Source organism: Odontesthes bonariensis, chromosome 12 (assembly GCF_027942865.1).
Source record: "Odontesthes bonariensis isolate fOdoBon6 chromosome 12, fOdoBon6.hap1, whole genome shotgun sequence".
NCBI classification, from domain to species: domain Eukaryota; kingdom Metazoa; phylum Chordata; class Actinopteri; order Atheriniformes; family Atherinopsidae; genus Odontesthes; species Odontesthes bonariensis.
In genome coordinates, this window is record NC_134517.1 from 5150260 (window position 1) to 5162464 (window position 12205).

The window sequence follows — 12205 nt, forward strand, 5'->3', positions numbered from 1 at the left end:
AATGTACAATCATATCAATAATCACAGGTCCATGAGTCCACCATGTTGCATTGTATTGTCTCTACAATGGCCGAGAAAGGCAAGTCCAGACAGTGAATCTGAAGCAGGCCCTTCATGTTTTTTTTCTATTTTTCTTTCTTCTGTCATGAATTTGAACATTTAACATGCTAACTGAGTTGTAGCTCTTGGGCTTTTTGAAATTTCTGAGCGCTGCATGGTCTAGATTTGGGGTCAACTTTCTAGGTCATCCTTTCCTGGAAAGATTGTCAACTTTTTTAATGTTTCCCACTTGTGAATAATATTTCTCACTGTAGATTGAAATGGCCTTATAACCCTTCCCAGATTGATGGGCAGCAAAAACTGCTTCTCTAAGATCACTGCTGATGTCTTTCCTCCTTGGCATTGTGTTAACACACACCTGAATGCCTGACAAAGCTTCTGCTTTTATAGAGGTGCTCACATTTACTGATGCTCTGTTAATCAAGTGCATTTGATTAGCTGCACTTGGTTGTCACATACCCTCTTAATTCCTATGGAAGCAATAAAAGTGTACTTAGTTTTGCACTCGCTGTTTCTACAGTTCAGTTTAGTTTTTGTTAAATAAATGACACACTATGTGTCATGTGATGTTGTTCATCGAAAGTTGTTTTATCTGAATTTTAAGATCTAAGGCTTGGAGTATCTTTCCTAATGGCCTGATACATGACACATTAGAATTGAAAGAGGGTATGCTTTTTTGGTTGTCAGCCACGACTGTATACAGATCCTTTATTCTCTTTGGTGCATCTGTGGTGTCGGAGCAGTCTGTGTGACGTACTGCTAACATCACAGGAATGTGTCAACACAAAGGCATCATTTCAGTGAGAATTATAGGATGGATATAAATGGAGTTTTTTTTTTGTCATCAGATTGGCTGCAAGGTAACAGTGCTGCTCTTCATCTATTTTCTGGCCACCAACTACTACTGGATCCTGGTTGAAGGTCTCTACCTGCACAGTCTCATCTTCATGGCTTTTCGGTCCGATTCAAAATACCTCTGGGGCTTCATACTCATTGGATGGGGTAAGTAATAAAAAAGCACTTCTCATATCACTCTAATGACACAATGGAGCATAACTGAAGCATCACTTCTGAATGGTTTTCAAATAATCTCAGTCATCTGTAGTCAGTGCAGAAAACCTCTGGGAACATGGCACAAATGTACACGGAAATACAAAACAATTATGGTATGTAACATTTTTGTTCAACAACCTATCTTAAAGGGGAAGTGTATTAATAGTATTCCTACACTTTATGATACTAATAGGTAGAGTTTTACAAGTCGAAGTGAAAACACATGATCTTTTTCTACAGTGTTGTGCGGTTTCAAAATAAGGCGTGTTGCTAACCTCATCAGTTGAATAATAATAATAATAAAAAAGTGAACCTGATCGAGATTGGTAAAACGGGTTTTGGATTGCAAACAGAGCTGCTGAAACGGTTTCAAGTTGTTATTTCAGCAACATGGCATTGCTTGTATTGTTTTCACCTGAGTGCCTATGTGTTCATGAGTACCCTCATGGCAGAATTCAGTCTTGTAGACATGATTTGCAGCGAGAAGTTTGATAACTCGTTGGTGTCATGGCCGGTGTGATTCCATCACATGATGCTCTGCAGCTACAAGAAATATGTGTTCCATAGCATAGAGTATATTTTTAAGATATCTTAAAAATTAATATTGCTTAACTTAAAAACTCCTAAAGCACAACTCTTGCCCATTAAGTAAGCCATTTTGATATGCAGTGGCTCCCAACTTAGAAATACCCAGCCTCCTCATCTCCAGTCTCCACCCATGGGAAGCTCTTTTGGTTGTCCTATTTTGCTTTCCTATCAACAGTTAACTCTTAGCAGCAGTTGTACTGTTCACTACAGAATGAAATGAGAAGATAATGCTCTACCTGGTCTTGATCTGGTGTTTTACATCATGACTATAATATCTGACTTCTAACTTGAGGAATGGACCAACGGTAAAGCTTAGGGTTTATGGAATCGGCTTCTCTATATATTATCCTCCCTTATTTGTGTGTTTAATTTGTTTTTACTTAATTTAAATTTTTGATGCACATCTTTAAAGCACTATCTAAAATGTAGTTGCTCGAAAACTGTAACACCATTCAAAGGATATCTGTTGGAACAGGGAAACACGAGTTAATGACCACAATAACATCACATATACATAAAGAGAGTAAAGTGAGGAAAGGTGTGACAGATGAGGCCCCCCAGCAGTCTAGGCCTATAGCAGCTTAACTATGGGATGTTTCAGGATCACCTGAGCCATCCCTATTCAAGGTAAACACAAGAAACTTGTGCTAACGAAAATAAATAAATAAATAAAGGACCAGACTCAGTGAGTAATTCCCTATACTCCCTATATAGATCCATATATAGAACCATCTTTTACAGCCACAAGCTACCTCAGCCTCTCACCAACTGCACACCAGTCACAGCGGGGTGGGGATGCAAACCCTGGTTCGGGTAGGGGTAGAAATAAAAGAGGTAAGATAGGCAGGAATGGGATTCAAACCCTGGTTCGGGTAGGGGGTAATGAAAGTATAGAGGGTGCCAGAGGTGGAGGCAGGACAAGACACACTAGCAGACACACTATCAGATTCAACAGACCTAACCATAAGCTTTATAAAAAAGGAAAGTTTTAAGCCTGGTCTTAAAAGTGGAAAGGGTGTCTGCTTCCCGGACATTTACTGGCAGCTTATTCCACAAGAGAGGGGCCTGATAACTGAAGGCTCTGCCTCCCATTCTACTTTTAGAAACTCTGGGAACCTCAAGTAAACCTGCAGTTTGGGAACGAAGTGCTCTGTTAGGAAAATATCTTACAATGAGATCTTTAAGATATGATGGAGCTCGGTCATTAAGAGCTTTATATGTAAGGAGAAGAATCTTAAATTCTATTCTGAATTTAACAGGGAGCCAATGAAGAGAAGCTAAAACTGGAGAAATATGATCTCTCCTGTTAGTTCTCATCAGAACTCTGGCTGCAGCATTTTGGATCAGCTGGAGGCTTTTCAGAGAATATGTGGGACAGCCCAATAATAAAGAATTACAGTAGTCCAATCTTGAAGTAACAAATGCATGAATTAGTTTTTCTGCATCACTCTGAGACAAGATGTTCGTGATTTTAACAATATTACGAAGATGAAAGAAGGCAGTCCTAGAAACCTGTTTATATGCGAGTCAAATGATAAGTTCTGGTCAAAAATAACTCCAAGGTTCCTCACTGTAGAACTAGAAGCCAAGGAAATACCATCTAGAGTAACTATATAGCTAGACAATTTCTCCCTGAAACGCTCAGGTCCAAAGATAACGACTTCAGTTTTGTCTGAATTTAGAAGCAGACAGTTCTGAGTCATCCAGGTCTTTATGTCTTTAAGACATGCTTGTAGTCTGACCAACCTATTGGGTTCATCTGGTTTTATAGATAAGTACAGCTGAGTATCATCAGCATAGCAATGGAAATTTATGCCATGCTGTCTAATAATGTTACCTAATGGAAGCATGTATAAAGTGAAAAGAATCGGTCCAAGCACAGAACCCTGGGGAACTCCATGACTTACTCTGGTGTGTGAGGAAGATTCTTCATTTACAAGAACAAACTGAAATCTATCAGATAAATATGATTTAAACCAGCCTAATGCAGTTCCTTTAATCCCAATAACATGTTCAAGTCTGTGTAAGAAGATACTGTGATCGACCGTATCAAATGCAGCACTGAGATCCAACAGGACAAGCACAGACACAAGCTTGTCCTTGTGTCTGTCAAATGAAACTACAATTAGTTTTTATCAGAAGAATTACTCTTATCAATAACAGTATGTTGAATGTCAAGTGTTTTTTATGCGTTCAGAAAAGTTTAGATAATTTTTTTCACATTAATTATTCATACAATCATGATCATAAGGAAACCTTCGTTTCTCCTAAAAATGTCTGAAAAATATACTTCAATTAACTATCAATTGAACAAACAATAATGCAGTAAGAACTCAGCTTTTCTCAGTGACATAAGTAATTATGCTCAATAAGATCATAATTACATTCCTGCACTTTTCCTCTGTGTCACTGCCGTGAAGCTCAGCAAACCCCTCTGCATTTCTATTCTCGATTTTTCCTTTTGAGCTGCAGATAAGATACCCAATTAGATTAAAATGTATTCCGTTAGCAGGATCTATTTTGAAAGACAGTTGAACACTTATGCTCCATTACAGTTTAGTTAATAATTATGTTAACTGTAATGAAGGTGCCACATTTGGAAGACTTTCTTTGGAGGATGATAGACGGAAGTGGCTTTGCTTCTTGGCGAAATTAATCTTGCCTGACCACAATTACAAACTTTTCCCAGAGACACCAAAGTAATTTCAACTCATGGTCAATGTTAGTAGTAATGATAATAAAGAGTAACTGTAGTAACGATTTGCACTCCCGTTACCATGATAATGATAATGTGACAATGTCGACGGCAGATATAACTTTTGATAAACACAATCACACTTATTTAGGGTAAGAGGGGTTTAGTGGATGGCATTTATATACAGAGTATAATATTAGAAAATAAAAAAGCAGCTGTTCTGCCGTAGATATTAACTTGGGACACCCTCATATCTTTACTCCCACGTTGTGTGAAATGCTGAAAATGAGACATTTTACTTTTTCATGAATGAATTTGATGGCAGAATATTGTCTCAAACAAGTTGGTACAGGACCATGTTTACCACTTTGTAGTGTCCCGTCTTCTTTCAAACTACAGTCTGTAAACATCTGGAAACTGAGGAGACCAGCTGCAGGAGCTTTTGGGGTGGAATGGTTGTCCCATTCTTGTCTGATTAAAGATTCTATCTGCTCAACCGTCCTGGGTCTTTTTTGTTGTATTTAGCATTTCTTGATGCACCAAATGTTTTCAGTTGGTGAAAGGTCTGGACTGTAGGCAGACCATCAAGCACCTGGACTTCTCGAGAGAGAGAGAGAGATGAGAGAGAGAGAGAGAGAGAGAGAGAGAGAGAGAGGAGAGGAGAGCGGAGAGGAGAGAGAGAGAGAGAGAGAGAGAAGAGAGAGAGAGAGAGGAGAGAGAGAGAGAGAGAGAGGAGGAAGAGAGGAGAGAGAGAGAGAGAAGAGAGAGAGAGAGAGAGAGAGAGAGAGAGAGAGGAGAGAGAGAGAGAGAGAGAGAGAGAGAGAGAGAGAGAGAGAGAGATATGTGGGAAAACGAACGCTCTGCTGATGCCGTACTGACTGAAGTTCAGAAGTTTGTGTGCTGCAGGTCTTTTGCGACAGGAACAGCATTCATTGCATTGCTTATGACTCTCACTGACAGTTTGTCATTTTGAAGTGTAGATGTCTTAACCGTGTCTGGCAACTGTGCGCAGAGTTGATCAAAGTCAGAATCTTTGTATAGAGACGTAATGGATGATGGCAGTGTCACCTCATCCCCGTCCCAGCTGTCACTAGTAGCCTCTCAATGTCCACCACTACTCCGAAATCACGCTGGTCGAAGCGCCTATCGTTGTGAAGAACCTGTCCCTTGCACCCTCCTGGTTCTTTTTAGCACATCGGGATTGCTTGGTTGATGAGGCGTCGTAAGATCCCTGCAGCACTCACTTGAACAGTGCCCATGGCTAGCCTCAGCGAGGTTCGGTTAGCGTAGTAGTTGAAGAACATTCGTCACTAGCCCCTTTCACACTGAGACCCGCTACCATCGCGGGTCCAAATTGCAATGTGAAAGCTTGGCGTATTAGGTGACACGTGTAACTTGATGTCGCTGTTGTTCTGAATCAGCTGTCCATTCTGTCTTTTAAACTCCTCACGTCACGCCACGCCCACGTCCGACCCGCGTCAATTGCTTTCACACCAAACTCGGCTCGGCAAAAAGACTAGAGTCCGACGCGGATCGAAAGTCGAGTTGACACGCCAGCCCGGGTCGTCAGTGTGAAAGGAACTGTTGCTTGGTTGGTCCACAGTTGAAGGTTGGGGCACAGCTGTCCCATCAGATGATGCTGTGCTTTTTACTTCTTTTGCTTTGAAATATTCAAAAATGGATTTGTGCCTTTTCATTTTGGTTGTATATTCCAGCCACGAACAATCTCTGCAGTCTACCACAATCACTACTTCTGCCGAGCGATTTTCAGTGCTGCGCTGTATAGGCCTACATTTTGCAACATTGACGTGTGAGGTGAAAAATATTGGTTAAGGAAAACGCTTGATTAAATTATTACCGCATGGGTTGTGTTTAAGTTTGCTCTTCGAAAGGTTTTGAGTTGAAAAAAAACTTGCAGGCTCTCGGATACACACAGAGCGGGGAGGAGGAGGGTTCATTAATTCATTCATGGGAGGGAGCCAATCAGAGACGCCTCATTATCGCGTCACGGATATGCATGAGAAGGACCGGAAAACCCTGTCGTATCTCATCAAGCCATTCTTCCTGCCCACAAAAACAGCTTGAAACAAAGCAACCATAACGTTTTTTTAAACAGAACCGACAACTAATGCATTCAATAACAATGGTGAACACAGCAGTATTAATGAAATGACGATGGAAGTTGGCCTTTAATGCAGAGCCCATGGGATCATGAGCGTCCAATATTGATTTTTGGCCATGTCCCATATGCAGAGATGTCTCTAGATTCTCAGAATCTTTGATATAATAGAATAGCCTTTATTGTCACGATATATACAGTGCATACATATAACGAGAATCCGATGCCACTCCTGCAGGTGCAAATATGCAAAAATAGAAAATAAAAATTACAAATAGTATTATATGCTGCAGATAATGGAATTTTCAGTCTTTTTTATTATCTTCTTGTTTTCACATTGAGTGACATAATTCTGGCATGACTTCACATTTTTTTAATGCAGTTTTTGCACATTGCTGAACCTCTGTTCATCTCTACTTCTGAGAGACTCTGCCTCTCTAAGGTGCTCTTTTTATCCTCCTGCCTTTTGTTTTTAGCACTTACTTAAGATGAGCTAATAAATGTACTACCTTCAACATTTGATATATTTTTTGTGTTCTATAGATAAAATATTGGTTTAGGAGATCTAAAAAAATCATTGCATTCTGGTTTATTTACATTTGACAAAACAGTGTTACACCTTTTTGAAATCAGGGTTGTATTTGTCAACAGAACACAGATATTTGTTATGTCTCATTTCAGGTGTTCCAGCTATTTTTGTGGCAATCTGGGCAATTTTAAGGGCAACACTAGCAGATGCAAGGTAAGAGAGCAAGTATTATCTGTATTCATACAGTATTTGGAGGTCTTCTGTCATTTCAACAATGACAAGTGCTTAATTGTAGTGACATTTAAGTCATCAATGAAATCAAATTAAGCATGGATGATTTAGTATGCAACACAATTCTGAATGATAAAAACATCCATTTATTACAGCAGCTTATAAGAGTTAAAACTGAGTTGTAGAGGCACATTCACCAAATGTTTGGTTCATTTGATGCAAATAACATCCTTTTCACTGTAATGAAGAGGGAAAGAAATATTCTGTGCTCCTGAAATGTCCCTCATTGTCCTTTGACCAGAACATCATTGAAATCTGTGATGAATTTCTCTCAAACGCTCTGTAAAATAAAACATTTGTTAAAGATTCAATATAACATTAAAATAAAACACTTTTTATGAAACAGTAAGTGTTTTTAAATCGAAATTGGAAAAGTGTATGTATGTAGTACTCTGTCTTTGTTCTACATCCTCCCTATGGATAAATGGATGGATTTTTTTGATGATGTTTGATCAAAAGTGACTCATAATCTTCATTAATTTCTTACCAGCTCACTATTTAGTCTCCCTTTTCTTGCCTTTTCAATTTGATTTTCCGCCCCTGTGTATTGTCAACTGCAGGTGCTGGGAGTTAAGTGCTGGTAACATAAAATGGATCTACCAGGTGCCTATCTTAACAGCAATTGGGGTAAGAGTGTGAAAAGCAGCGATTGCTATTGGCTGTGAATCCAATTTAAAATGTTTCCTTTTGATGGCTTGAGTATGAATAAGGAAGAAACCATTTTGAACATGGCTAGGCTTGCCATATTTTTGGGCTTTGTGAATATTTCAGTACGAGCTGGGTACAACAGTTTTCTTCCTTTCCTTGGCTTCAATAACTGTTTCTACTATACTTCTTTGCATACCAAGCAAAACTGTATGTGTAGAATTTATAAAATAGAGATACAGCACATGCACTTGCCTGAACAAAGAGTCTTGTGGTTGTTTTATACTGCATGAAATGGCTAATGCTTTAAACTGTGGATTGTACTCGTTTTCTTTTTAAGCACAACTTTTGTTGAGGTTCCAGAAAGCTGAGCAGCAGGTCTTTGTCAGAAAACGGATGGATGGGTTTTTTTTCGCGCTTGGAGTGTTTAAAGGAACAGTAGAGGCCCAAATATGAACACAAAGACCCGCAAAAAGTGAGCTTTGCATAATATGTCCCCTTTAATAACGATATTGACTCTGGTTGGGTTTCTGTGTCTGATCTAGCTCTACGTTCGATTTACTATAATGGTCACATTTCTGCAGTATGGCTTGCACCATGAGAATTTTATTTGCTTCAGTTGGTAGATATTTAATGTGAGATATTTTGATAAAATTTAGAATAAATTTGACCTCAGTAATGGAATGCTGTTCATGCTGAAGGACAGCAAAGCCAACACAAGTGCCTTATAATTCATTCCCATTTGGTATTTCATCACACTGGTATTCAGTTCTCTTTTTTTATCTTGGTTGCCAATGCAAATTATGGAAATCAGAAAGTGTATCTTTCTCTTTCATCCTCTATGTAATGTAGCACAAAAATCCTCCAGGGGCTGAGGAATCTTTCAGCGCTGGAGCTAGTTGTAAAAAGATAAATTGAGGAAAGAGATGATGAAGAGAGAATCTTTAGTCATGCACTGTCTTGCTGTGAGGGCAACTTTCCCAAAAGCTCTGAATTAATGACTAAACTACTTAAAAATTACTCAGCTGTTGAATGAACACTTTTGACTTGAGTTGTCATTGCATTCAAGGATAAGTAAGTAGCTGCCAAGCTGTGACTGGAAAATCTCTTGCAGATTCTAATCACAGGCAAGATTTACATTATGTACCAGGACTAATACCCTGCTGGCTTTAACCGATTATCTCCTGAAATCACAGAGCGCAAACCATTCTTAATTAGACCGTATGCTGCTTCAACAGTCCTTGCACTGATAGAGAACATTAGCTAGAAAAGCTTGTAATATGAGAAAAGAATGGTAGTTTTTGCTTTGTCCTCTAAAACGGGCCACTAAAAATGAACAGTGTAATTACTGAGTAAAATTGTCATCAAAGACATAACAGAACAATATAAGAGCTGGTTCAAGAACTAAACCAGATTTTATTGACCTTTTTTCCTAAATTAATCTAAACTCTAAAGCTTTTTATTGATTTTAAAGTACTTTGGTGAATTTATGGAAATATTTTGAGTATACAAAATTAATTTATTTGCATTTATTTCTGAAGATACAATGACCTAAGTGCTGCATTTAGCTCTGTAAAGGGGTGTTAGTATATCTGACAATGAATGTAGGAATGAGGATGTGCTGACGACCGTTCTCATGTCATTTTTATAGATGTTTTAATGTTGGATGAATTATATAAAGGCATAGCCTGAAGAGAGTGTGTAAAACAGAGTAATACTGTTTGATTGAATTTACAATTAATATTTAGCTAGATGTTTATGTCTTGTTGAAAATTAAACTCGTGAATATATAGATGCACATGCAGGCGGTAAAACTGGTTTGATATTACTGTAGATGACCTGTCAACACCTGTGACACACTGATACAGTATATTCACAAATGGTGGGGGAAATCTCATTTTTGTGTGACAGGTGCAGGTTTTGATTTCATTCATGAAGACTTGATTGTTCAGCATGAATGATAACATAAATAGTCATAGTCATATTGACCAGTTTCATTGGAAAGTGATAAAGAAAGATTTGTTTTGGGGGTTGCAGCTTAAATTCTACAGTTTTTTCACATCACACCGTTTTTTTTTAGAGTGAGATGATACTTTTTCATAGAGGATTAAGTCCTCTATGGGACTAGTATATTGTTAAGTTAAGTATTCGTCTTTATGAATAGAAATGTAGGAAAAGCACAATTTGAGGATAAAATGATAACATATGACTGACATATTGCTGTAATTTCATTGGGACTTTGCAATAGATCTTTTGTTTTTCTTATAAAATAAAGTCAGTAAACTTTATTTTACTAATCAAACATGTGAATTAATACATTTACAGCCACATATTTAAGTGTACAAAGTATACTTTGAGTTGTCCCACTTTACCACACAAAAATACAATCAATACACTTCAAATTCTGCTTTTCTACAATTTATTCACAACTAAAATATACTCAGCCCAAAACTAGTTGTTTCAAGTTTCAAAGTTCAAGTTAACTAATCATTCTCACACCACGTTTACTAGAGATTAATTTGACTGCAAGCACAGTCAAGTATGCTGAAATTTGATATACTTACACTATATTGCCAAAAGTATTCACTCACCCAAATAATTAAATTCAGATGTTCCAATCACTTCCATGGCCACAGGTGTATAAATTTCACGTAAAATGACAGAGCGGATGCTGAGGCGCATAGTGCGCAGAGGTCGCCAACTTTCTGCAGAGTCAATCGCTACAGACGTCCAAACTTCATGTGGCCCTCAGATTAGCTGAAGAACAGTGCGTAGAGAGCTTCATGGAATGGGTTTCCATGGCGAGCAGCTGCATCCAAGCCAAACATCACCAAGTGCAATGCAAAGCGTCGGATGCAGTGGTGTAAAGCACGCCGCCGCTGGACTGTAGAGCAGTGGAGACGTGTTCTCTGGAGTGACCAAGCACGCTTCTCCATCTGGCAATCTGAGGGAGGAGTCTGGGTTTGGCGGTTGCCAGGACAACGGTGTAAATTTGGTGGGGTGTGGGGTTGTTGTTCAGGATGGGCTTGGCTTGGCCCCTTAGTTCCAGTGAAAGGAACTCTGAATGCTGCAGCATACCAAGAGATGTTGGACCATTTCATGCTCCCAACTTTGAGGAAACAGTTTGGGGATGGCCCCTTCCTGTTCCAACATGACTGCTCACCAGTGCACAAAGCAAGGTCCATAAAGACCTGGATGAGCCAGTTTAATGTGGATGAACCTGACTGGCCTGCACAGAGTCCTGACCTTCAACCCGATAAAACACCTTTGGGATGAATTAGAGCAGAGACTGTGAGCCATGCCTTCTGTCCAACATCTGACCTAACAAATGTGCTTCTGGAAGAATGGTCAAAAATTCCCATAAACACACTCCTGAACCTAATGTAGTGTATATCGTACATAGTATATTTATTTTTCACCATGGCCTGTGTGGCTGTTTGCTGGGCTATCTCAGTTGATGAAGAGCAAATAAGTCAGATTAGCCCTATAATAATCAACCTTACCTTACCGTGTCAGTGGTAAATTCCCTGAATTCTTGGGGCTCTGCTGACTCTGAGCTGTATTGGCTACTTTGTTTTACTTTTACTGTGTGTCTCTCCCCACACCAACAGCATCCTCACTGCCATTTCCACATTTAGTGGCTGAAGTAGGAGCTCTAACAAATGAAATGTCAGTGATTTTAAAGGATTTTGATGCACCTGCCTCCAGGGCTTTCTTTTTATTATGTTTTGTTAAATCCATCATTCAGAGTGATTGACAGAAGCACGAGAAAGAAGCTAGGTTAAACTAACAAGGACCAAAGTATAATTTAATAAAAATGAAAAGCCCCGTTGTTAAAAAGGCTCATCTACCTGACATAATCCTTATTATTTTGGTCAGTTAGTTCTTCATTTGGCTATTATTTTGGTCAGTTAGTTCTTCATTGGCTAATTTAGCTGTCAGTCATTGTCACAGTCAACCAATCCCGTTGCACTCCTAGCTGTCTGTCCCCGCCCACTGCTTCTCCCGTTTCTCAGTCAGATCGCGGATCACAGACTGCCTTTCACAGACATTTGGAGCATTGAAAGTTTGTCAAAGTGCTGTGCGTACATGACAACTAACCACACACATTAATGCACTTTGGATATTCTGTGGGTGACAGTGTGTGGATTTTGTAGATGGTGACAAAGCTTCTACATAAACATTCTCAAAGTCAACTTCAACTGTGTCTTATGCTGGACATCCC

General features: G+C 39.0%; 1 protein-coding gene across 1 annotated transcript in view; it reads left to right on the plus strand.

Moving 5' to 3' along the window:
* pth2ra (parathyroid hormone 2 receptor a) overlaps positions 1-12205 on the plus strand; it is a 95007-nt gene that overhangs the window by 55859 nt on the left and 26943 nt on the right. Inside the window, exons 7-9 of the mRNA XM_075478958.1 lie at positions 909-1062; positions 7197-7257; positions 7896-7962. Of these exons, the coding sequence (XP_075335073.1) occupies positions 909-1062; positions 7197-7257; positions 7896-7962 (282 nt within the window). The remainder of the gene's footprint in view (positions 1-908; positions 1063-7196; positions 7258-7895; positions 7963-12205) is intronic.